The sequence below is a fragment of the Malaclemys terrapin genome, chromosome 1, assembly GCF_027887155.1.
Source record: "Malaclemys terrapin pileata isolate rMalTer1 chromosome 1, rMalTer1.hap1, whole genome shotgun sequence".
In the NCBI taxonomy this organism is placed as follows: Eukaryota; Metazoa; Chordata; order Testudines; family Emydidae; genus Malaclemys; species Malaclemys terrapin.
In genome coordinates this window covers 234,236,222-234,263,182 of record NC_071505.1, presented here as the reverse complement: position 1 = coordinate 234,263,182, position 26,961 = coordinate 234,236,222, and the positions used below count along the sequence as shown (strand labels likewise).

Genomic DNA, 26,961 nt, shown 5'->3' with positions numbered 1-26,961 from the left:
AAACTCAGTGTCCATGGGTGCAGGGGTATGTCCACATGGATCATATTACAGGACTGTGTCCTAAATCAGAGCTCCCTGAATTGGAATGTAAAAATAACTGTATCTAAAGCTGTGTACATGCTCTAATGCTGGGCAGTCTTGACTTAATCGCAAAAGGAGGGATGAAGCTATATCCCAATGTTTCTCTTCATTTTTTAATCGCCAACATTATTCTTTTGGTTTGCAGGAATTCTATCATGAGTGGATTAATCAGGACACCAAAAAAGCTAAGTTCACAGAGAAAATATTTGCCCACAGTATAAAATTAATGAAGTCAGAACACGAAAATACAGGCAACATCTTATGGACTTCAGGATTTGTGTGTTGTGATTCCTATGCTATGGCTGCTGCAATTGACGAGAGCTTTGTCACAGAAGCCATAGAAGCTGCTGTAAGTGTGGAGCTGAATGGTTCACTAACTAGAGGAATGATGGTAATGGATATAACTGGTCTTCTTAAGAAGAAAAATAAAGCTTTTGTCATTAATAAGTGTGATTTAGAGAAGTTCAAGGAATTTCTCATTGCTGCTTTAAAATAACATTTGGCTGTGTGATAAATTTCCCAATCTTGTTAATTTTGAACTGTAACTGTAGGTCTAGTTACAGTGGTACAGATAACTTCAGATTCATAGCTCCTATCAGACAACATACAATTATTTTTAGTTAATAACTTTCTCTTATGTCAGATTTCCAACAAAGTGCATTCAAGTAAATATGAAAAGGACCCATTTAAATCTCCAATAGTGAGAGAATTCGAAGTGCAAGTTAAAATGGCAGCCTAATTGTTAGATAACTCTGAATGCACTTATTACCTGGTAGGCCAGTACCCTAGTTTAGCATGTAAATACTTTACTTACCCAAGTTTAAAAAAATGCATTTACTCAGTAGACAGAAACAGCAATAAAAGAGCATTGAAATCTAGAATATACATATAAATTATGATCTGTCATTAGTTTGTAAGATGGAGAAGATAGATTGTTCTGATTCTCACTGCTTTATTATTATGGAAAAACAAGCCAATTTTTACTTAGAGAATCTAGATTAAGGATTTGCAAAGTATTATTTAAAAGCCACTTTAAGATCCAGCAGCTCAACATGTAATGATAAAATTTAAAACACATTTTTGAAAATTTGTAAAAAGGGAAGATGTAGAAGAATTGGAAGGACCATGGTCATGGGAAACAAAACTGTTTAACTTCAGTTTACTAATTTGAATATGGCCCAGAAATGTAGTGAATGAAAGTTTATCATCTGACATCTGTTATATATCTTATTTAAAGTGGGTTTGTAACCTGAGTCCAGTTTACACAACAAAAAAGCACGCTTGTTTGTAGATTCTGCAGAATGAACAGCACTGAAGACACAAGTAAATGAGCAATTACTTCAGAAGCTGCACAGCCATGTGCAGGGCCGGCTCTAGGGTTTTGGCCGCCCCAAGCAGCCAAAAAAAAAAGCCACGATCGCGATCTGCGGCGGCAATTCGGCTGGAGGTCCTTCGCTCCGAGTGGGAGTGAGGGACCGTCCGCCGAATTGCCGCCGAATACCTGGACGTGCCGCCCCTCTCTGGAGCGGCTGCCCCAAGCACCTGCTTGCCAGGCTGGTGCCTGGAGCCGGCCCTGACCATGTGTTAAAGTAATTTGTCAGGAGTCTTTGATTGCTTTGCCTTCCCCTTTGCCCATTGATCCATCTCCTTGGAACTTATCCTAATATTTCATACCTCTGAGCAGCTTCAAACATCTACCATTTAAGAACAAAACATAATTACACCTTCCCAAGAGGCTTTTTATGGTTGAGGATCTGGCCCTTTGTAGTGAAAACTTTATAGGGTTAGGAATACAATGAATGTTTACACTAAAAGAAAACTCTAAAACTCTGTTTAAGATACCATATCCTGTAAAATGGATTTTCTTTGTCCATACAGAATGATGTGGTAGAAAGGTTTTATCAGCATTTGCTTGGGATTGCCTACATAATTTTACCGCTGTGAAAAATGTGTGATCATCCGAACTGGTCATCCCAAACTCTCACCCAGAGAACCTTCGTACCACTCCATCTTGTATTATATAAAAAATATTTAGAAGATGAACAAGAGTGATAAAAGAACGAAGAGTACTTGTGGCACTCTTAGAGATTAACAAATTTATTTGAGCATAAGCTTTTGTGGGCTAAAGCCCACTTCATCAGATGCATGCAGTGGAAAATACAGTAGGAAGATAGATAGATATATATATATATATACACACAGAGAACATGAAAAAAAATGGGTGTTGCCCTACCAACTCGAATGAGACTAATCACTTAAGGTGGGCTATTATCAGCAAGAGAAAAAAACCTTTTGTAGTGATAATCAGGATGGCCCATTTCAAACAGTTGACAAGAAGGTGTGAGTAACAATAGGGGGAAAATTAATAGGGGGAACTAGTTTTTAGTTTGTGTAATGACTCATCCACTCCCTGTCTTTATTCAAGCCTAATTTAATAGTGTCCAGTTTGCAAATTAATTCTCGTTCTGCAGTCTCTCATTGGAGTCTGTTTTTGAAGTTTTTTTATTGAATAATTGCGACTTTTAGATCTGTAATTGAGTGACCAGGGAGGTTGAAGTGTTCTGCGACTGGTTTTTGAATGTTATAATTCTTGACGTCTGATTCATGTCCATTTATTCTTTTGCATAGAGACTGTCCGGTTTGGCCAGTGTACATGGCAGAGGGGCATTGCTGGCATATATCACATTGGGAGATGTGCAGGTGAATGAGCCTCTGATAGTGTGGCTGATGTGATTAGGTCCTATAATAGTGTCCACTGAATAGATATGTGGACGGAGCTGGCAACGGGCTTTGTTGCCAGGATAGGTTCCTGGGTTAGTGTTTTTGTTGTGTGGTTGCTGGTGAGTATTTGCTTCAGGTTGGGGGGCTGTCTGTAAGCGAGGACTGGCCTGTCTCCCAAGATCTGTGAGAGTAAGGGATCATCCTTCAGGATAGATTGTAGAGCTTGAGTGTTGAGTTTTCTTCTGCATCACTAATAATCAGTTTCAAAGTGTTGGATCTACTTGTAATAGATGTCAGATTGTGGATGGAGTAGAAAGTGGTCCATGCAATTAAATTCTATCTTTATTAAGATGTAATATACATTATGAAAATGTTTGAGAAGTCTTAACTTAAATCAAGCAGCGTATCTGGCAGTCATTTGTGTTCTGTGGTGAAGGACATATACTGTCCATAGAGACAAGCTCTTCAGTGATAAGCTTTAAAAACTCCTCCTTTTCCTGAATCCCAGATTTTTTGCTCATAGTCTAGGCCCTACCTTGTTCTAGTTACCTATTTCACAGTGCATAGAAAAGGAACACTCAGTATATGCTTCTGCCAATTGAGATGGGCTGAGGTTCAAGCCTTGGACTTCTCACAGATGACAGTAGCAAACCCGTTAGGTGTAAGCATAAGCCTAATGGGAAGAAATTGTCTCAAGTAAATTGCACTATACTCTAAATTGTATTCCATTTTGCTTTATACTCCATTTTGCTAGCTTTGAATTAGTAAGAAGAAATTGTAGCCCCGAAGAAATTGTTTTGAGTTTATTCTTTGCTGATTGTACTAACGATTTTAATGTTAGAAGGATAGAAGTTTTATGGCTGTAATTGCCTTATTTACGATGCAGGCTTCTATCGCTATGGTTCCTAATTGTCTCCTTTTTGCTACTTCAGTGACTTGCATGACTTGGAATGCTATTAGACTCGTAACTCATGATGCAAGACACCTAATGACTCTTACCAGCAAAGAACTATACAGAACATATGTTTTACATTTTGAGAGTTTGAGACAAAGTTCTGTCATATAAATCTCTTGGTTAGCGAGAGTCTTGGTGGCCAAGTTATACAAATGCATTTATTCATGATAGGGAAATTACTTACATCTGCTGCTGCTTCAGGTATGCTGTTCTAGGCAGTCTCATACCCTTAACACCTGCCTTGTCTCTATCCATGCTGTTCCTGTTCTGTAGATTGCCTTTACTTTCTGATCATGTCAGTCGAGCAGTTAAACTTATGCTGGAAATTGTTTTCACTGATGTAATTATTTTAATAGCAAAAGACCATATTGCTCAAAATGGACATGAGTGAAATAGTACTTGGACCCAAATTCTCCTAATCAATAGTAAAGTAGTTGCACAGTACTAAAACGTTTAAGCCGAGGAAAAGGGAATTAAAGCAGAGTATAAGATTAATTGCATTTAATTAGATTTGTCACATTAGTCTGGTATGACACCCAATTAAGTATTTCACATTATTTCAGTAGCAAACTCTGTATATAAAATTTCCAGTTGAAATACATGTATTTAATTGTTACCTTTCTGGGGTAAAATTCTACTCTGTGGCTGTCAACAGTTCAGAATATTTAATTTATTAGAAGAGATTCTTTAGTTTTGACTCCAAAATTTGCTATAACTTAAAAAGGGAAAGTCATTATTTGCTAATTATCTACTTTTGAAACCCAGCTCTCCAGCAATAAGAAACTAAAGAATAGCAACTTGTTAATGTAGGACCTGGACTGAATATTTTAGTTTGCATGCTCTAAAGCCGTGGTTTCCAAACTTTTCGGCATCACGGCCCCTTTTTCATTTTTGAGAAACCCTCACGCCCCCAGGGCCGGCTTTAGGCCAATTCAACCAATTCCCCTGAATCGGGCCCCGCGCCTAAAAGGGCCCCGCGCCCAAGCCCCGGTATGGCGTACCAGCATCAGCCGGTGCGTCATTCCAGGTGGCCCGGCTTCCCCCCAGCCAACCCCTGCCGAACCCCCCTGCCTGAGCCAGCCAATCCCGCACTCCTCTGTCTCCAGCCCTGCTAACCCCTGCCACATCCCCCTGCAGCCGCCCTGCCTGAAGCCAGCCCGCTCCACACACCCCTGTCTCCAGCCAGCCCTGCACCCCTTGCTCTGCCTGCAGCCAGAACCTACCTCCAGCCAGCCCCATGTCCATTGGTGCCCTGCAGTTCCCAGGGCAGTAACCCTGCACAGAACAGCTGGGACCCACACATGTGCACACACACCCCCAGGGAGTGGCGGGGACCCACACATGTGAAATGGAGCTCATTAATAACCGATCAACAGCATATATGACACAATGTACATAATATATAATTTTATTATTTATATAGTTATGGAAAGTAAATAATACATGGAAGAAATGAAAGGGCTTTTTTACAGGTTTTTTTTGTTTGTTTGTTTGTCATCCCTGCCGGGGCCCCGCCGAAAATGTTCGAATTGGGCCCCGCACTTCCTAAAGCTGGCCCTGCACGCCCCCCACCTCTCCTTTATCATCCAACCACCCCCGATCCTTGTCCCCTAACCGCCCCCCCCCAAGGACCCCACTCCCTATTCAATCCCCCCCGCTCCTTGTTCCCTGACCGCCCCCTCCCAGGACCCACCGCGCCCCCCCTGGACCCCACTCCCTATCCAACCCCCCCGCTCCCTGTCTCCTAACCACCACCCCCGGAACTCCTCCCCCTTTAACCGCTCCCTGTCCCCTGACTGCCCCCCTCCTGCCCCTTATCCTCCCCCTGCTCCCCGCACCCTTACCAGGCCGCTCAGAGCAGCAGGACTGGCTTATTGGAAAGCCTGGGAGGTGGGCGGGTGCAAGCCGTACTGCCTGCGCAGCGGCGTGGCTGCGGGGGAGGGTGGACAGGAGGGGAGGAGCCGGAGGCTAGCCTCCCCTGCTGGGAGCTCAAGTGCTGGGCAGCCTTGCGCCCCCCCTTGGAATTTCTTCATGCCCCCAGTTTGAGAACCAGTGCTCTAAAGCTATGGTTCAGTACAGGTACATTGTAAGCACATGTTTGATAAGCATATGTGTAACATAAAGCATCACAGTCAATGGAACCACTGACATCGTTTTAGTTAAAGTATTTTCTGTAATAGTGCCTTAATACTGGTTCAGCAGCAGCAATTAGCTAAATCTGTTCCTAGAGTTGTGTAACAAATGAATAATTCTTCTGAAAGCAAAGAGATAATAAAAGAATACTAATTCATACTCTTGAGGGAGGGAGGGGGAAATCAAATCTGTTTGTCAAACAGGAACAAAAACCAAGTTTTTGTTTAAACTTTTAACAAGAAACACAAAGAATAACTTAAAAAGTTCACACTTACATCTAAACTATTGTTGCTGTTTCTGTTTATATTACAGTAATGGCAAATATTCAGAAATAATCATCCTACTGTAACTTTAACTTGACATTTTTTGACATTTGCTACTTGTATTTTTATATATAATTCATATGATTTTTTAAGAATACTGTATATGTTTGATATCACTAATCAGTATGTTCATGGCATTTTGTATTCGGATGCATCAGTATAAAAAGCATGTATGATTTTGGAAGTAGATACAAATACTAAATACCTGTCTGTGTCCTTTCCAACTGCTAATTTTAATTTGTTACTTGGAAAATCCTGAATGTGCAAAATGGGAAGTGAAATAAACCAGTTATTTCATGCATTAGGAAAGAGCCGTGCTTCCCTTCATGAGTCTTGTGGTTATCCCTGTTATAATTTATTCTTAAACTCCCTGGTAATGATTTCTTAATTAGAATTGCATTCTAAAATGCTTTTAACATGAGGCATAATTTCCTGGGGTGGATTTCTCCAAAAGTAGGTGGGTAATCTGTGAAATTTTACACCTTGCTAGTTTTTATGCCCTTTGAGTTTTCTTTGTAGTTACTATAATTATTTTCACAAGGTTTAAATGAAAGCCTTTGAAATTGGGCTCTGGATGAAATTTTCCCTGGTCAGTTATGCTGTTCATTGTTGACTGATTATCTCTTATTAAACATTGTCTATCTACACAAAACTTGGTAGGTAGGTAGGTAGGTAGGTAAATGCTGAGAAGGAACTGTTGCAAGAAGGAGGCTGTTTTTTAGCCCTTCATTGATGAATTTAGAGTCACTTTTAGCCATTATTCATGCCCATAACTGAAAGTTTATGCACTGTGCGTGCAATCCTAATTGGTTGGTTGGAGCTGGGCCCACACAAGACCAGTTGATGGAGTCAGTGGAGAGGCGGCACACATTAAATGTCTATCAGGTGCTACATTTCTCTTGTCAAGAGTATTCTACAAAAGAGAAGGGATTCATGTACATCATTAGCTGCACTTCTACTCCCCACAGGTCCCTACTCACATTGCCTAAATCCCCTGTCATGACCTGGCCTGGTCTCCTTCTCTGGACTGACTCCAGTCTGTTGTTAGTGGACACAGTCGCCAGATCTCAGGTGCTTTTAAGCCCCCCTAGCTCTGGGGCAGTGACTGATCACTGTTCCTAGCTCTGGATCTCTCAGGCACACTTCCATATGCAGACACTGAATCTGACACCTTTCTTGGGTAGTGGATCTTGAAGTCTAATTTCAGACCCTGGAATTAGTGCCATAACCCTGCCAAACTCCCAGTTGCTTAGACATGTTCTCTTCCCCCCTGCCCCAAGTCCACCTGGCTATGGAAGCTCTGGTTTCTAGTTAAATCCTTCAGGAACAGTGTGGCAGGAAAGCAAGAAACAAAGGCTTAGCAACAACCTACGCTTTACTCTTAACAAAGCACACTAGAGAGTTACAGATCTTTGGAAAAACAAAATACTGGATGCAGTCCCCCAAATATGATCTCACTCCTTCTGTGAGTCGTAGGTTTGGTCAGAGTCCTTAGGCTCGGCCTTCAAAGCTTGGCCTTTCTTGCATGTTGCGGTGGCTTGGTCTTGCTGGCCTTGCTTAGAGAAGCACTCCTCTTTTAAAGCAGCCTCTGTCCCGCTTTTGGTCACATACTACTGTGGAAGTTCTGGGTTCTAGCTGCTCCATCCCCCCCCCCGCTTCTATGTGGAGTCATTAAAAAGCAACAGTCTTACTGATATTAAACCCATTGTTCTTCGAGTGCTTGCTCATGTCGATTCCATTCTAAGTGTTTGCACGCCCATGTGCACAGTCATCAGAGATTTTTTGCCTTAGTGGTATCCGGAGGGTCGGCTGTAGCGCCCTCTTGAGTGCCATGCCAGTGCACCTGTATATTAGGCGCCGCCAGCCCTATGCCCTCTCAGTTCCTTCTTACCACCTGTAACGGTTGGTTAGAGCACCTCGTCTTACATTGCAAGAGTGTTAGCAGTTCTTAACAGGTATTATTACCTCTTTTGTGTATAGTTCTTAGGTACTTAGTTAGCCATTAGTGTTAGTGTTAGTTGTTAGCTTAGTAGCAGAGTTCTGGCTGGGACTTCACCCCGGAGTGGGGCATGCCCCATTTCCTGGGCTTCAAACCATGTTAGTCATGCAACAGGCAGATGCCTATTAGTGACCCCCATGACAGCTGTTTGAAGTGCTTGGGGGAGTCCCAAATAAAGGACAAGTGCAAGATTTGTAAGAACTTTTGCCCTAGAACCCAGAAGGGGCGGAATATCCGTTTGAGGGCCCTCCTCATGGAGGCTGAGCTTCGTCCGGTGTCGGAGCCCTCTCATTTGGACTTCACTCCTAGCACTTCGGCATCGGTGCGGAGTGCACTGCTGGCACCGGGCCCCGCCCAGCATCGTTCACCCTGCCAATGCCCAAGAAGCGGCAGAAGACGGGCTCCCTGGCACCAACTAAGTAAGGGAAGGGAGCTTTGGGCAAAGGAACTATGTCAGGCCATGTACCCGCCTCAGAGCTCCAAGGGAGTACCGCTCCGGTCGGACCCTCACACCCAGCCAGGGATCTGCCTCCGATTCCCGGGAGCAGCAGGGGACCTCCTCCTAGGGCCTTCGTTGCCCGAAGCAGCCCAGGTGGCTAAAGATCTAGAGGGCCGTCCGACACCATAGGTGAGCCAAGTGCCAGACTTGGCTAAGGCCTTACCGTTTAAGGGCAAGTCAGTCATGGGACCTCCCCAAAGGGCAGTGGAACACCCTCAATCCCTGAACCATAGGGGTAGGTCCCTATCTCCAATACCCAGGACCCTGGCCCTGCAACACCAGTCTCTGGCCAGAAAACTTGGTACCATGCTCTCCTATAAGGCACGGAACACCGGAGTTGAGGCACCAGTCCCCGTACTTGCGGTACTGGTGAACCTCCTGCCAGAGATCACCATGGAGCAGGTCACTATCTCCTAGACGATCTCCTATCAGTGCAGGACTGCCCCTCATCGTGGCACTGGTCGTCAGGCAGGGCATTGATCCTTGCCTTCTGCCAACTGACCCTTGTCAGGGACCGGTGTGTAGACACAGGCTTCCACAGCTCTGCCCTGGTCACCGGAGGGGGAATGGTCTGGTTTGGAGCAGGAGTTCAGCCCCTTGCCAAGAAAGGGCGAGTCAGCAGTGATTCACAAGACCGGTGCGGCATCCATGGAGGCGGCATGGCAGCAAGGACAGTGACCTGCTCAATGGCCTTATTGGAATCCTTGGGGCATACTGATGCCGGTCCTGTACTCCCACCACTCCTCCCTGGCCACCTCGGACAAACCACCCATGGCACCGGGGTCAGAGCACAATGAGGAATCCGACGTGGGGGAATCACAGCAGGCTTCAATGCCTATGGAGCCATCCCCAGAAAGGGAAGGGGAACTTGCCCCTCCCCTTGCGGTGCAATTGTCTTCACCGCCAGACAAAGTGGTGACAGGCCCCTCCCAGCCTGCCAGTCCCCTGACGACTTCAAGGAGCACCAGGCCCTCCTTAAAAGGCTGGCTACCAATTTAAATCTGGAAATTGAGGAATTGGTGGAGCAATCAGATGACATTTTCAACCTCTTATCCTCCACCACCCTGGCCCAGATCGCACTGCCCATCCACCCAGGGATCCTTAAGATCGCAAAGTCGCTGTGGCAGACCCCCTCTTCTATTCCACCCACTTCTAAGAAGGCGGAAAAGAAGTATTACATCCCTGCAAAGGGATTTGAATACCTTTATACTCACCCTCCAGCTGGGTCATTGGTTGTGTCTACTGTTAATGAGAGGGCCAGGTAAGTGGCACGCTAAAGAAGACGCAGAGAGACTGGACTTATTTGTCAGAAATATTTATTCAATGACCAGCCTGCTATTTTGGATTCTAATCACCAGACCCTGTTGGGCAGGTGCAATTTTAACCTGTGGGACTCCCTTGGTAAATTCAAGGCGGTCCTCACACAGGATCGAGCTCAGGAGTTTGCCGCTTTAGTGGAGGGAAGGTACAGCGCTGGCGAAAGGTGCCTTCCAGATGGTGTGGGACGTGATGAATTCAGCGGCCAGGGTTGTTGACTCTGCGGTGGTAATGAGGCGCAGCTCTTGGTTGCAGACCTCCGGGTTATCCCAGGAGATTCAGTCCACTCTGCAGGACCTCCCGTTTGAGGGAACTAGGTTCTTCTCAGAGCTCATGGACATATGGCTGCATGGTCTGAAAGACTCCCGTACCATCTTCTACTCTCTGGACCTTCATACTCCTTAGCAGGCCAGGAAGTCCTTCTGTCCTCCGCCTCCTCTACCTAGGTCCTGCAGAACTTCCTGGCTGAGCACATGTAGAAAAAAGGACAGAGACAAAGGGTTTAAACAATGACACCCCTCATCTTTCCATTCCTCTACTCAGTCCGGCCCTTCAAGAAACCAGGAAAGCCAGAAAGAGGCATTTTGAGGGTGAGCTCGAGGACGATGCCCCAGTCACATCCCAGGATCCACCTTCCTACTCTTTCCTCAACCACCTGCGTCCCTTCCGGTCGGCCTGTTTGCGACTGACCTCAGACCATTGGGTGCTCAGCATAATATCCTCTGGCTATACCCTGCACTGTATGTAAGGGAGCAGTTCGATTGCTCATGTTCTCAGTGGTGGCAGATGACAGAACAAGGGGCAATGGTCTCAAGTTGCAGTGGGGGAGGCCTAGGTTGGATATTAGGAAAAACTATTTCACTAGGAGGGTGGTGAAGTACTGGAATGGGTTACCTAGGGAGGTGGTGGAATCTCCATCCTTAGAAGTTTTTAAGGCCCGGCTTGACAAAGCCCTGGCTGGGAGGATTTAGTTGGGATTGGTCCTGCTTTGAGCAGGGTTTTGTACTAGATGACCTCCTGAGGTCTCTTCCACCCCTAATCTTCTATGATACAGTTCCTGGCTTGGCCTCGCCAGCACTGGTTCGGCACGCTGCTGGACCTCTTGGTGGCTGCCTGGATTTGGACCTTCAACAATGAAGGAGAAACACCTTGAAAAATGAGTCACTAAAATCTTAATTCACTGAAGATTTTCTGACCACTTACTTGAAAAACAGAGAATTGGAGATGCTGCAAATTTGATCTTTTTTTTGCTCTCCACTTGAATTTTGGGTGTGGTGTTTCCTCCATGAGCTTCAGAGAAGATTGAATAGTCTCATGTAATTAGATGCAGATTTCCATTATTGGGCATTCTGAAATCAAAAGATATTTTGTCATTGTGACTGGTCAGAAAAGAACAATTAAAGTTGATAAAACAAAAACCAGCTAACCAGCCAAGTAGGTAAGGAATATATTTTTGATGCTTTGCTCAATAACAATCTCTATATAAAAAATCATGCCTACCTTTTTTATGGCATAGAGGCAAAAGCACAAAACCAAAACTAGTCAGCCACGAAACATTCCAAGACAGATACCCCAAAGCACTTCAGTAACTTACTTCCTAATACCAAGTTTTGAGGTCCCTTCAGTTTTGGACACAGCAGCACATAAAGGATTTTTAATACAATACATTCAAATATTCAGTTGATAATGGCAAATTACTTTGGAGATCATTGCAGCTAATCTATTTGTGGATAGAAAATTGGCAACCTTGCTGAGTGACACATTGTAAACAATTTTATTCCAACTTAAAAAAAAAAAATCCTGTGTCAAGTGTTCCTGAAATCACCCTTGCTTATCTGTCATAGCTAGCTAAATAATGGTTTACACTTAATCAGTGCATTGTATTTTCTAAGGTTTGTACATAATAAACATTTACTAATCCTGGTAAGGTCTAAGATATTCAGGGCATTTTAATAATCATAAAGAGGATGAAATGACAGGTGATTTACAGAGTCTCTGAAATTAGTATAATATGGTTCACTCATTTGACCAGCTGCATTTTAAAAGCATGTGGTTATTTTTAAAGTTTAAGATAACTACACAAAAATATTTTTACATAAATTGATTTCAATTTAAAATTTTCTTTGGATATCAGCAATACCCTCTCACCCCTCATTTTATTTCTTTATTGTTTTAAAAAAAATTGCTAAAGATTTGTTAATTATCCTTGGAGTAGTATAGTTGTTCCCCCCATACTCCTTCCCATGAGGGAAAAACAGCTAGAAAAGAGGGGCATTCCAGGCTCTCCCAGGTTCAAACAGTGTTCCCCAGGAGGCTATTCCTGTCAGCGATGGACACTCATGGTGCATCCACTGCCTAGGAGAGGAACACATGCTTCAGAAGTGTATGCATTGCCTCAAGCTCAAGGCATGCACCAAAAAAGGCAGGGAGCTCAAGTTAAAATTTATTATGATGGAGTTCACTTTGGCCAGCTTCCGACCCTGACTTGGAGACCCAGTCTGGGCAGTGATCCCCCTCGCCCCAGATGACAGCTTCAAAGAAACATTCCCTGCTAACTGTGCAGAGAAAGTTGCTGCATTCCTCGCAAAATGGCTGCCACGAAGCAGGCACCGAGTTTCCCTACCAGGAAACCAGTTAAAAAGAAAAGGTCCCCAGCATGCTCAATGACATTGGTACCGACCGGAGCACAGTTGAGTACCTTTGAGTCAGTGGGATCCTCCGGTACCGCTGATTTTGGTAAAGCCAAGGAGGGCGGGCTTGGAAAGGAGTGGTAGAAATAGGCCTAGCTTCTCCACAATGGTACCAACAGAGTTGCTCAGACATGTGGCACTGATTAGATCAACGCTGCAGCAGATTATGGCACCACCTACCAATCACTCAACGGAACGCAGAGCCCCCTCGGCACTGTCAACCGCTTCAACTATAGCGGTACTGCCCCCAATATCTTCGTTGTTACCAATGCCCATCCTGATACTGCAAGAATTTCATTTCCAGGACTTGCTCGTATCCAAGACACCGGAATCTCAGCTTCTCAGTATTGATATTGCCCTGGTATGCATCACACCCATAGTGCACTCGGTACCAACTGAATGCAACCAAACAGGTTAGTGTCTCCCCTTCCTCCCCCCAGTGAGGAGGACAATGAGGGAGGAGGAGGAGGTTTACTTCACATTAACATACCACAACCCACCTCAACAGGCAGTTACCAGCTCAGATCCATTTGTGCAGGTGAGATACCAGCCTAGAGGTGATGCACATGGGTGATATGGACATTTCCACCACACTGGCCTTACTGGGCTGCATACAGACAGCAATTTTCCAGGCCTCCTAGCACCCACAGAGAGAGAATGAGGTGCTCCCCATCAGCCTGGGTGGCTAGACCCCCCAAGTCTCAGGACAAGACATTTGAGGAGCAGGATGAAAGAACTGATAAGGAAGCCACCGGAGCAGCCATTTATTTCCTAATCATCTCTGGACGAGGCTGTCATGTCTCCTCATAAGAACGGCTGTACTGGGTCAGACCAAAGGTCCATCTAGCCCAGTATCCTGTCTACCGACAGTGGCCAATGCCAGGTGCCCCAGAGGGACTGAACCTAACAGGTAATGATCAAATGATCTCTCTCTTGCCATCCATCTCCACCCTCTGACAAACAGAGTTTAGGGACACCATTCCTTACCCATCCTGGCTAATAGCCATTAATGGACTTAACCTCCATGAATTTATCCAGTTCTCTTTTAAACACTGTTATAGTCCTAGCCTTCACAACCTCCTCAGGTCAGGAGTTCCACAAGTTGACTGTGCGCTGTGTGTAGAAGAACTTCCTTTTATTTGTTTTAAACCTGCTGCCTATTAATTTCATTTGGTGACCTCTAGTCTTGTATTATGGCAATAAGTAAATAACTTTTCCTTATCTACTTTCTCCACATCACTCATGATTTTATATACCTCTATCATATCTTCCCTTAGTCTCCTCTTTTCCAAGCTGAAAAGTCCTAGCCTCTTTAATCTCTCCTCATATGGGACCCGTTCCAAACCCCTAATCATTTTAGTTGCCCTTCTCTAGTGCTGGTATATCTTTTTTTGAGATAAGGAGACCACATCTGTGTGCGGTATTCAAGATGTGGGCGTACCATCGATTTATATAAGGGCAATAATATATTCTCCTTCTTATTCTCTCTCTCCTTATCCTCCCCTGACAACAGCTGATGATTTTAAACAATTTCAGGAATTATTCAAGAGAATTGCAGACACTACAAATACCACTCAAAGAAGTTAGAGAGTCTTAACATAAATTGCTGGATATTCTAGAAACATACATCAACCTCATCTAAAATTGCATTCCCATAAATAGACCCAGCTAAGGCCATCTGGCAGACCCCTGCCATAATACCACCCACCTGTAAAAGAGCGGACAAAATGTACTGTGTCCCCTCTAAGGGCATGGATTTCTTGTTCTTGCACCCTTCCCTGAATTGTTTAATGGTTGAAGCTGTGAATGAGCAGGGCAGACAATACCATACTAAAACTATCCCAAATGATAAAGAATGGAAGCATTTAGGCCTATTTGGATGCAAAGCCTACTCATCACTGACTCTACAATTGCCAATCATGAAGCCCTGATGTCCAAATATAATCATACCAACTATTCAAAGCTGAATGAATTTATTGATTACATTCCTGATGACAAAAAAGAACAATTCCAGGCAATTATCTCTGAGGTTCACCTTCTGGCTAGGACAACTTTACAAGCTTCCTTGGATGCAGCTGATGTAGCTGCATGATCCATTTCTACAGCTGTGGTCATGTGAAGGGTGTCATGGCTCCACCTCTCGGGGTTTCCAAAAGAGGTACAGGATATTCCCTTTAAAGAATCCAAATTGTTTGCGGACAAGATGGATGAATCCTTCCATTCCTTAAGAGACTCTAGGGCAATTCTTTAGTCTTTAAGTATCTACATGCCTGTGTACAAGAGAAGGCCAGGTAAATACCATTCTTCAGAGTGATTGAGGCCTACTCCATACGGTCCTCCTCAGGGACAATATGGCTCAAAGGAGGAGACCGGCTAAAAAGCGTAGGCCACCTCCATCTCAATCATCAACATCCCAACCATCCACTCCAAAGCAACAATTTTGAGAATTTGATCGAGGCCATGAGATGTCTCCCTCAGACCCATGTGCTGCAACCACCAGAAAGTGTCCATCAGTTTGGCAACCGTCTGACTCTATTCTACCCAATGTGGCAGAGTATCACCTCGGACAAGTGGATGTTAGAAATTAGCAAACAATGGGTACCCAATTCAGTTTATATCCCTCCCTCCTACCCGCCCTGCCTCCCCATCCCTCTTCAATTACCTTTCTCATGAGCACCTTTTATGGGAGGAAATAAACTACCTCCTACACTTTGGTGCTGTAGAACCAGTTCCGATCCAACACAGTGGGCGGGGCTTTTATTCCAACTATTACCTAATTCAGAAAAAGAACGATGGTTGGATACCCATCTTAAGCTTAAGAAAACTCAACACATTCATGAAAGTACAACAATTCAGGATAGTCACGTTAGCAACAATAATCCCAGCACTGGACCAGGGGGATTGGTTCTCAATCCTCAACCTCCAAAATGCATATTTTCATATTATCATACATCCATCCCACAGGAGATTCCTCAAATTTTCTCTGGGGCAGGACCACTATTGGTACAAAGTACTTCCGTTTGGCCTTTCTGCGGCCCCCCGAATGTTCTCCAAGGTCCTTGTGGTGATGGCTGTGCACCTCTGAAAACAAGGAATTATGATCTTCCCATACTTGGATAATTGCCTACTCAAAGCCCCCTCTTGAGATAGCACATTAGTAGCTATTAGATACTGGGGAAGCACATGACCGACCATGTGTCTCCTCTGCCCAGTGACCCACCTGCCCTGTGTCCAGCTCGGGGCCACCGGACTCTCCCTGCCCACCAGAGTTACCTGCAGGAGGGGGCACTCTCTTTTTCCCGATGCATCTCCCCCGGGTACGTTCAGCCCCTGTCCCCGTCAGCCAGGCCCGGGCACGGAGTGGGATGGGGACGCTCTGGGTCACTGTTCTGGGCAGTGTGGCGGCTGCCTGAGAGAGAACCTGGCTCGAGAGGAGGCAGTGGCGAGTTCTCCCTCCCCCTGGGGCCTGGCTGTCGGGGACAGGCCAAGCGAGACATGACAGGGAGGACTCCCAACTCGCTCGGCCATTGTCCCCAGCAGCCAGGCCTGGGCAGCGGGGTAGCCTGCTGCTGCTGCTTCACCATCTGGGCTCTCGCAGGCAGCTGCCATGCTGCCCAGAGTAGTGCCCGGAGTGGCCAGGATCAGAAGTGGCTGGTCCCGCCTTTTCAGCTCCCTGCTTGAGCCAGACTGCCAGGGAAAAGGGCTGAGCCCCTCTCCCCCTCGACAGGCCAAGCAAAAATTGGGGGGGGGGGGGACATTTGATCCCACATGCCCCCGTCCCACACATCGTCTATGACTGTGGCTCTTTTCTTACGACTAGGCTTACAAATAAACACTCAAAAATCAACTTTGACACCTGTACAACACCTAGAATTCATTGGGGCCTACCTCAATGCAGAGGAGGCCAAATACTCCTTACTAACACACAGATTTACCACCCTAGTCAATTTGATTTCCACAGTGCAAACCAGTCCACAGATATCAGCCAGAACATGCTTACAACTACTAGGACATATGGCAGCGACCATCTTTGTTGTAAGACATGCCAAATTATATTTGCGTTGCCTTTGGGGTGGCTCAGGACAATATACGTTCCACACAGATACAACTTGAACAAGTCTCTCTCAGTGTCAGTCGCAGTCAAAAGCTCACTAGACTGGTAGACAAAGCCCCACAATGTGTGTGCTGGAGTTCCTTTCTCACAACCACCACCATCACGAATACTGACAATGGATGCGTCTCTGTTGGGTTGGGGAACACACTTGCAGGACTACAGAGTACAGGGCAAGTGGTCCCCTTCAGAGTCGATGTTACACATCAATCTACTGGAGCTATGAGCAGACCGGAATGCATGTTCACACTTTTCAATGCTAATCAGAAACAAGAACATAATGACAGATAACATCACTTGTGTGCTTTACATAAACTAACAAGGAGGAGCAAGGTCACCATCCCTGTGTGCCGAAGCTCTGAAATGATGGAATTGGTGCATTCACCATAGGGTCAACATCTCAGTTACTTGCCTACCAGGATGTCAAAACACCACAGCAGATGCACTAAGCAGGAAATTCTCACAGAAACACGAATGTGAAATAGACACCACGGTCCTACACAAAATATTCAGATGTTGGGGATTCCCAAGCATAGATCTTTTTGCCATGATCAGGAACAGCAAGTGCCCACAGTTCTGCTCAAGAGCAGGACTGGGTCATTGATCGCTGGGGGAAGCCTTCCTTATCAAATGGGATGCACATCTGGTATACGCCTTTCTGCCGATCCCATTAATACACAAAGTAATACACAAAATAAAAGAAGAAAAAGCCAGCGCCATCTTGATAACCCCAACGTGACCCAGACAAACATGGTTCCCTTACCTCTTACGGATGGTCGTATGCCCACCCGTCATTCTCCACCCAGTTCCACATCTCCTGTCTCAGATGCTGGCCACGTGCACCATCCGAACCTTAAGATTCTCCATGTGAAAGCATGGCTCCTCAGTGGTTCCAGAATATCAAAATGACCTGTTCTGAAGATGTAAAGGAGATACTATTAAATAGCAGAAGATCAACTATGTGATATACTTACCTGCACAAATAGAAGAGATTCCAGACCTCGTGCGACAATAGACACGCCACAGCTGCAACCTCTCCCTTGCCACTGGTACTGGACTACATCCTAGATCTAAAAAAAACAGGACTATCCTCAAGTTCAGTTAGAGTACATCTCACGTCCCTTATGGCCTTCCACCACAAGATTGATGGACACTCAGTATTCACCCATCTTATAACCAAAACATTTCTCAGAGGTATTCGAAACCTCTACTCCGAAGTATAAGATCCCACTCCATCTTTGGACAGTAACCTAGTGCTACAATGCCTCACTGGTCCTCTGTTAGAGCCCAGGGCGGCTTGCTCACTCATACATCTATGAAAAGTCCCTTTCATGTATGAAGAGTGGGAGACATAGGTGCTCTCATGGTGTACCCCCTTTCACAATTTTCTTCAAAGATAAAATCCTGTTAAGACCACATCCAAAGTTCCTACCTAAAATACCTTTGTCATTCCACATGTATCAGCCTATTCGTCTTTCATCATTCTTCCCTAGACCGCATGGGAATAAAAGGGAGGCCATGTTCCACCACTAGACATTAGAAGGGTGTTAGCCTTCTCTCTCAAAAGGACCAAACCCTTCAGAAAGTCACCAAGATTATTCCTTTCTATTGCAGAGAGATTGACGGGATCAGCCATACAAAACAATGACTTTTGAAATGTGGATTTCCGGTTGTATTAACCTTTGCTATCATCAGCATAATTTGCAACCCCCACCAGGGACTCGAACACACTCAACAAGATCGCTTTCCACCTGTATAGCTTTCCAGGGCAATGTACCAATCACAGACATTTGTAAAGCAGCGACTTGGGCTCTGCTCACTCATTCATGGAGCACTACACCATTGGGGGGGCTCATCATCCGATGATCTATTAGGATTGACTGTTTTAACATCACTAACAAATCCAACTCCGCAGCCCCATCCTTCCAATGAGAGGCACTGCTCTACAGTCACTGAAAGTGGAGCACCCATAGGGACACTACTTGAAGAAGAAGGGAAGATTACTCATCCTGTGGAGTAACTGAGGTTCTTTGAGATGTCTGTCTCTATGGGTGCTTCACTACCCACCCTCCTCCCAACTACTTCGGCGTTTCAGACATGGACTCTGTGGTAGAGAAGGAACTGAGGGTGGTTTGGCCACACAGCGCTATATAGCTGCTGAACACAGCATGAGACAGGGAGAGTGCATTTGTGGGCCAAATGAGCACTGCTACCAAAAATCTCTGATGCTAGGCACGGGGATGCAGACACATCTAAAGTGGAGCACTCATAAGGATACACATCTCAAAGAACCTCAGTTATAGCACAGGATGAGTAACCTTATCTTCCCTCCAATGCCTATGTGTCCTTTAAAGCACTAGGGTAAGAGAGCTACATGATATGGTGGTGGGGAGAGAGAGCAAAGAAAACAGGCATGGAAGATGTAGTTTTCTAAAGGAGCCACTGCTCCTGCATCTGAACCCCCTTTGCTTCTAGGTTATAATAAAATTATGCTCTACCATATATTTCCCTGGTGCATCTAACTCTAGATCATAATGGTATCTGTATGTGATGGAGCTCACTGATACCTTGTTGGTGATGGCGGTGAAACACCCCAGACTTGTTGTCTTAGGATATTTTAATATGCATATTTACAAGTCCACAGATGCAAAAGCCCAAAAATGTGTCGTCTCACTTGCCTTCTTAAAACTTTTACAGGTCATCTCTAGTCCAACCTACAAAGCCAATCACACCATGTGCCTAGTTTTCAGCCTAGATATAAAAAAATTAAAAATGAAGAGGCAGATCTTTAAGGTTAGTAACCTTTTTTTCAGTTATTTGTGATGTAATATGTAACTTAATTTTTCTTGACATAGAAGAGGGAGCAAAAGGAGGGGAGCTCTCTATGCCTTGGAGATAGTCACCCTTCAGGCTGAATGTTCTGGTTTTTGGGAGGATGGGGGAGACTGAATTCCTTTTTCTGTAACATTAACCTATGAATGAATGATGTTAGAGACACTTTTATTTAGCTGTGTTTGTCTAGTTCTGTGTTCTTAGTGCTGTTTGTGGAGCTAGTGTCCCACATCTCACTATCTTACCAAAGTATGCGGAAAAGTTTCCACGTGTTTGGGCATGATTATGCCACTTCCTAATTTCAGATTCTGGGACTCCTTTCAGTTACTTGAGACTGCCCTCCGCTCCTGTGATCACTAATCCTGTGTGCGTGATCCATTCTCCAAAGTCATTCATATAGCTTGGAACTCTCTCTCATTGTTCTCTAGAACTACTTTGTCATTTTTTCCTTATACGCTTAATTTTTTCCCTCTTTTTCTGGAAGGAGAGTTCATCCACCTCTCTTCTTCAAACACATCAGCTTATGATCATACAGTGAACTACATAAACCCAAGAGAATGATTGTGGGAGTTATGCAGTTCACTGTGCAGATATATGCAGGTGCTTATCTTATTTATGTGTGTGTATATATTCATGAGCATCCATGAACTGTAGTTGTCCAATGTGCTATGACCAGAATATGATACTGAGTCTTTCAATATTTAGCTCATGTATAGTGCTCACGTATAGGGGCTGTGTGCAAGAAGGAAGGAAGGAGAGGGGCAAGTGAAAAACAATGAAAGGGAGGAAAGGGAAAACCAGTCTGAAGGACTGGGGAAAATATGAGGTGTGTAAATCAAAAATACCTAAACTGTATAAAAATAGACAGGGGGTAGGCAGGTGCAGAATGGGAACATGAAAAATTGACTTTTTTGGAGGAGGAAGGCAGAGGGTAGAGCTAGCCATAGATAATAAATAAAAGGACACTTTAATAGGAGATATAGTGTCCAGTTTAGTTAGATAACTTGACCTACAAGTAGTATATGGTAAAATATTTACAGGAAGTAATATTTACTGTACTTGTATCACTGTAGCACCTAGGAGCCCCAGTCATGGACCAGGACCCAGTTGCGTGCTAAGTGTTGTACAAACACAAAATGTAAGTACTGTTTCATTGCAAGGGCTCTCTCTGGCCCTACTTTCTCCCTATGGTCATGTCTACATTTACCAGAGATTGATGCTGCTGTGATCAATGCATGGGGGTCAATTTAGCGGGTCTGGTGAAGACCTGCTAAATTGATGGCAGAGCGCTGTCCGGCCGACTCCGTTACTCTACCATAACGAGAAGAGTGAGATAAGTCGACGGGAGAGTGTCTCCCATCGATGCAGTGCAGTGTAGACACCACTGTAAGTCGACCTAAGTTACATCGACTCCAGTTACGTTATTCATGTAGCTGGAGTAGTGTAACTTAGGTTGACTTACCGCGGTACTGTAGACAAGGCCTATTCTGGCTTGTTGTATCTTACCTTTGAAAACTGACAAATCTGAAAGTACTACATTTACTTAAGCCACAGGGTGGTGCTGTTGATCTATATTTAAAGCTCTCTAGTTATTTGCTGTGCAGAGAGGAATTTAATTGTATTGGTCAAATCTGTTGAGTTAGACAAGGTGTGATTTGCAAATCACTGATTTAATCACAATTGCTGGCAGTGTGGGGGAAATTTGCCAGTGTGGTTTCCACTGCCTTAGGGGCTAAATAGCTGAAACTTCTCAAGGAGGCTCCACAAAGACACACACAGGAAAGCACAGTAAAATATTGTCGATTTGCTGCAGTTGTCTGGCAGCAGCCTACTGATTTCAGCAATATTCTATTCTGATTGTTTTAATAGCTGCAGTATAGATTTCTGCCTGCTATTATATGCTGACTTAGTATCACTGTATGTTTAATGGGCCTTGTTTTCATTTTAAATGGCTGCAAACATCAGTTGAAACCTTAGGGACAGGGCCCGACTCCAAAATTTGTAATTTTAAAACAAGCTGTATAATAATGACCAGATCTCCGTGGACATTGCTTAAGGCAGGGATTGGCAACCTTTGACACGCGGCCTGTCAAGGTAAGCTCCCTGGCGGGCTGGTTTGCTTACCTGCCACGTCCGCAGGTTTGGCCGATCGCCAATGGGGGCTGCGTGAAGCAGCGCGGGCCAAGGGATGTGCTGGCCGCCGCTTCCCGCCGCCCCCATTGCCCTGGGATGGCGGACCGCGGCCAGTGGGAGCCACGATCAGCCGAACCTGTGGATGCAGCAGGTAAACAAACTGGCCCGGCCCATCAGGGGACTTACCTGGCGGGACGCGTGCCAAAGGTTGCCAATCCCTGGCTTAAGGATTAACACACTTCCACTGTGTATTTTGTGAGCTGGGCGGGGAAGAACACCGTAGCTTCTTTTTGCCATTTGAATTCATCTGGCATTAAAAAGGGAACCTTCTTTCACCCACACTGAAATATTCACAGTCTGGATTTGTCACTTGCTTTAAATGCGCTGACTTGTTTTTTGCCGTTTATCTAAACTGTACAGTTTCCCTGTGCATTCTCTGTCCATTCACTTTACAAGCACTAATGAATTTAAAGCTTAGGATACTGATTTCCTTTCTTTGTGCCAGGCGATGAACTGAGGAAATCTCTCACTGGATGTTTTCTCTTGAGCCGTTGGACTTTTCCGGAATGAGGGCCTGATCCTGCAAACAAAGTAAATGGCAAATCTCTCAGCGGCTTCAATGGGAGCAGGATTTGGCCCTGTGCAACCTCTAGCAAGGCAATTTTGAGCTGCAGATGTAATGAAGGGTCTCCATTGATAGATTTCTAGTTGAAAGTGGGGTTATGTACTAGTAACTGATTCTGGGGAAATATCATTTCATCTTTATTCTCTGTGCCATTCATAGCTGATTCTAGAGGCAGAACAATTTCAGATATTGGTTCAGCTTAGGGGCTGCAGGGAAAATCATGCTGTTCTTTCCAGCCTCACTCTTCATCACCAAGAGTAAAGATTGAAAAAGCAGAACTTAGCTGATATTTTGTTGATGTAAGACAGACTCCAGCTTGTTCTTGCAGTGCAGTAGGCTTTGTGATGCTGACAGTGGTAAAAATCCTCCTTTCCTTTCAGTAACCTAAGCAGCTTGGACACACAAGCAGCCCCTTGCAGTAACGGTGCCGTTTCAGTCACTTTTCTGTGGCCCTGTGTGGTTGAGGTTCCTCAAAATTCTGACTAAATCCTCTGGTGCACTTATGAAACCTAGGCCCTGTTCTTATATTGTACATGCCATGACAAGTCTCCAGGATTGCTTGCACTTGACCTAATTGTAGGGGATCTCTAGTTGATAAAGGAGCATTAACCTTGAGGAACCTCCAAGTGCAGCAGCATCCTGCTGATACTTCTGGAATGAGGGAGAGAGGCATTAGTCCTCTCTCTCCTCCTTCCATTGCCTGTTTCTCTCTGCATGATGCATATTGCCTTCCCTGCACTGGGTTTTAGCATGAGTAGTTTAGGAAGTGGCAGTGAGGAAAGTTCGATCACATTAGGAGAACAAGGTCAGGGGAGGAGACAGGATTAGTGAGCACTCCCCAGGGCCTAGAAACCCTAATCACGCCTCACTTGCTCAGCTAGTCATCTTGAACTAGGATAAGATGTCATCTTCGTCAGGTCTAGGGCTCCTGGGGTTTTCTTCCAGTTTCCACAGCCTGTCAGGCCATTTGATCATACATCCCTTCCCCAATGAGTGCAATAATTTTGCAGTGCTACCTCCTTTGGATCTTGCAGCTCTCCCAACTACACCCCCCTTGGTAGTTTACTGCCTCTCCTGGCATAAGGGAAAGGCAGGTCAGAGGCCATCATCATCTTCTGGCCTGCACTGATGCCAAGATTGCAGTAGTCTTGATGATCAAAGCCACCCGACTATACCTGAAAGGAAGAAGGGTGGCCAGACATATCTTCCTAAGGACATGAGGAAGTAACATGGGCAATAGATAGGGTTAAATGGGGCCTAGGAAAGGTTAAAAAAAAATGTGTTAAGGAGGGGAGGCTGCTAGAGAATAACTGGAATGCAGAAGAGTAAAAATGAGTAGGTGTGATGGCAGTGTCAGAGTTAATAAATATGGTCTTGTACTGTCAGCTCTAATACAGCACTTAAGGCACCAGCTAAAGCCCAGATGTCGTCATGCTGCTCAGTTAAACCAGACAGGTCAGTTTTGTTGTAAGCAAATTTTAAAGTGCCTTCAGTCAATAATTTAGCAGGCTAATGAGTTTCCGGGCTAGCAAGGTGGCTAGCACGGGTGCTTCTTGGCATGGTGATGCTTCATGTGTGTGGTCATAAAGCTGGTGTAGGAGGATGCTTGGTAATAAATCCTATCTCATCCCTTCCCTTCCTGCATTTGCATGGGGTACACGGCCTGGGCTTCCCAGCATCTTCATGATTCAGGCAGCTGCCCTGGCCCTTTAAGTGATTTGCAGCCTGTGTAAAAGTTGGCATAAATATTGAAGAGCAGCGCTGGCACAGCTATCCCAGGCTTACAAGTGCAAAAAAAAAAAAAAAAAAGGTGGCTTAAAACTCAGCAATGGCTCAGGTCTACGCTAGGGGCTAAAATAGAATATGGGCTGTGCAGATGTATGTATACAAAACCCCCTCCCCCACCCTATTCAAGTATTTGTTTGACTACACTTTAGCGCAGGGGTCTCAAACAGGCAGCAGCCCGCAAGCCCCTCACAGCCCCCCTGCCCTCCCCCAGTGTTTACCTAGAGCAGCTCTGGCTGGATGTGCACCAGGGGCAGGGCAGACTTCCTGCCTGCCCTGCGCCGGGAAGAGGCTGGAATGTAGGGAAGGGGGGGCAGAGGGGCTGTGTGGTGCTGTTGCTTCAGGGAGCGCCGCCAGCACCTCCAATTGGCCGGGAACGGGAACTGCAGCCAATGGGAGCTGCTGGGGTCGGTGCCTGAAGCAACAGCAACACACAGCCCCCCTCTCTTCCCCACGTTCCAGCCTCTTCCTGGAGCGGTGCGGGGCAGGGCAGGCACGCCCTGCCCCCCAAACCTCTCCTACACCCTGGCCCCCTGCCCTGAACCCCATCTCACCCCACACCTCTCCTGCATCCCAACCCACCGCCCTGAGCCCCCTGCTGCACCCCCTGAGGGCAGAGTTGGGGTTGGGATTTCAGGGAAGGTATAGTTGGAGTTTGGGTGGGAGTGCCTGCTTTAGAATAGTCTCACTTCCTACTTGGGTCAAAACTAGAGGGAATTGAGGAAACATGCTAGGACATGTCAGTGGCTCTTGTCCACAGCATGCAAATACAGAGCTGGTGACAGGCTGTCTTGTAAATGGTTCAGTCTAGTTATCAAAAGGTAGTGGAACACAGTGTATGAAAGAATGGCTGGTGAACTCAAAGATCTAGCTGTCAGCCTGGACTCTACAATCCAGGAATTCCAAGGTTTTCTTGTATTCCCCTCCTGCATTTCTAAAGTTCCTTTTTCAGAAATTCATACCTTTAAGCTTTGTCCAGAGGCAGCAAGAACAGCTGATACGAATGCCCTTCTCGTCTGCTTTTCTGCTCTTGCAGGGAAGCATTGAGTAGCAGAGGTAGTCTCCCTTCTCTATGTTGTACAAGCAGTTGTAGGAGAGGTTACTCTGCAGAGAGCACACCATGCGTGAAAACAAAATCAAGTGTATCTTTTGCTGCCTTCTGCAGCTCTTACCCCCAGGAAGCACTAAGAACATACTTGATTCACTGCTGGCAAAGGGCACTATCGAAGTGTAGGAGTGAACTTGATCTGCAAACACAACACACAGCTTTGGAGGAGCCAATATGCCTAGTATTGCTGTCTAGTGACTGACAGGAAGAGCAGCATTACCAGACTAGAGGTGTAGCCGTTGCTGCCAAGCCTGTTGCTAGCAAACTTTATCACAGCTGGCTTTCAAAAGAAAGTTTACACTCAATAGGTGTTTTTGCACAGTGTTCTTCTAGAGAGCAAACCTCCATATAGGTGACCTGCACTAATATAGTTCCACTGCTCTGAAAACAACAGCCTGCAATGGAAGGTGTTTCATGTGCAGTGGGGTTCCCGCTCATAAAGCCCATGTGCACAGAATGAAAATTGCCTTGAAGCCATTATGGCCAAACAGACCTATACATATGCAAATCTGCAGAGCCTGGAGCATAGAAACACAATAGACAGTTTTTGAAAAAAGCATTATTTATTTTAAAGTACAACCCAAAGTTGTGTCTGTAAGAAATGCACGGGGTATCTTGTTTCTTTCACAAGTCTTGGCTATGTGCATTTCAGTTCAACTTAAAAATGCATTCAGGTTTACAAATGTACAAAGAGCACAGAAAGTGTACACAGTCTTAACAGAATGAATTCTCTTACATTCAGCCAGTTTTGCTCTTAATGTTTTTACATTCTTAGAACCTGTTAACAAAGACAGCCTTATTTTAAAAAAATACTCTGCATTTTTAGCACAAGGTGCTTTTTTAAAAAATTAGATCTTGGAGCATAATACTGGAAAAAAAAAATTAAAAACCAAAAACTGGTACTTTGATAAAATTGCTGCATGCTGGGACCATTTTCTAATTCAAATGGTCTCCCAAATAAAGAATGGCAGATGATAAAATATGAAACCAATGAAAATTGTTCCGATTTACAAATCTTAGCTGAAGTTTGGTTTGTCACCACACTGACTTTTTCAAGCTTAACTGCAATCTCACACTATCGTAATTGCAAGGTAGACTTTAAAAGGAGAAAGTGATGAAAGCAGGACTGGTTCCTAACTTTGTTGCAAAAAGGGAAGAAAAAAGCAATGGTAATAGCCTGAAAATGATGTTTCAAAAATGGCATATTCAGAATTGGATCATGATCAGGATAAAAGTCCCTTTGTATAGCCTAATTTCAGTTTTCATGAGTATAGTGAGTGTTAGACCAAGGATCTGAGCTTCTTCTTCCGATTGTAGGGCTCCAAATTCGCCAGGGATTATAGGTCTGTCCCATGTCTTCAGCCGGGTTAGTAACACTGGCAACAGTAGATGGAGGAGGAGCGGGGGAGTTTTCACTACCCATGAGATCAATACCAGATAACGTATTTGCCGGAGTGGTGAAGGGAAGGGTGCTGTTGAGGTTACTTGACCAAATAGAACTGCTGAATGGAGTGGTGGTAGACCACAGGCTACTGGGATTGCCAAGGATCGACTGCAGTACAAAAAAATTGTTGGTTAGTTATAAACCTGTTAATACAGCATTAGTCTTAGTCATTGCTCTTTGTCTGGCAGCTTTCAAACTAATGTTT

The 26,961-nt window shown here is 45.0% G+C and overlaps 2 protein-coding genes across 7 annotated transcripts in view; one reads left to right on the top strand and one right to left on the bottom strand.

Moving 5' to 3' along the window:
- The window catches only part of LOC128826151 (inosine-uridine preferring nucleoside hydrolase-like), a 58,914-nt gene that overhangs the window by 30,640 nt on the left and 1,313 nt on the right, over window positions 1-26,961 (top strand). For 3 of the 4 annotated variants that reach the window (XM_054009290.1, XM_054009298.1, XM_054009306.1), the window contains exon 7: window positions 227-4,121. In XM_054009290.1, coding sequence (XP_053865265.1) covers window positions 227-577 — 351 coding nt within the window. In that variant the 3' untranslated portion in view covers window positions 578-4,121. Of the gene's footprint in view, window positions 1-226; window positions 4,122-19,526; window positions 19,623-20,734; window positions 20,800-22,299; window positions 22,386-26,961 lie in introns of those variants that run through there. The other variant, XR_008442807.1, reaches the window with a different exon arrangement.
- Window positions 25,857-26,961, bottom strand: part of TMEM131 (transmembrane protein 131) — a 178,019-nt gene continuing 176,914 nt past the window's right edge. For all 3 annotated transcript variants that reach the window (XM_054009260.1, XM_054009269.1, XM_054009278.1), the window contains one exon: window positions 25,857-26,864. In XM_054009260.1, the coding sequence (XP_053865235.1) occupies window positions 26,568-26,864 (297 nt within the window). In that variant the 3' untranslated portion in view covers window positions 25,857-26,567. The remainder of the gene's footprint in view (window positions 26,865-26,961) is intronic.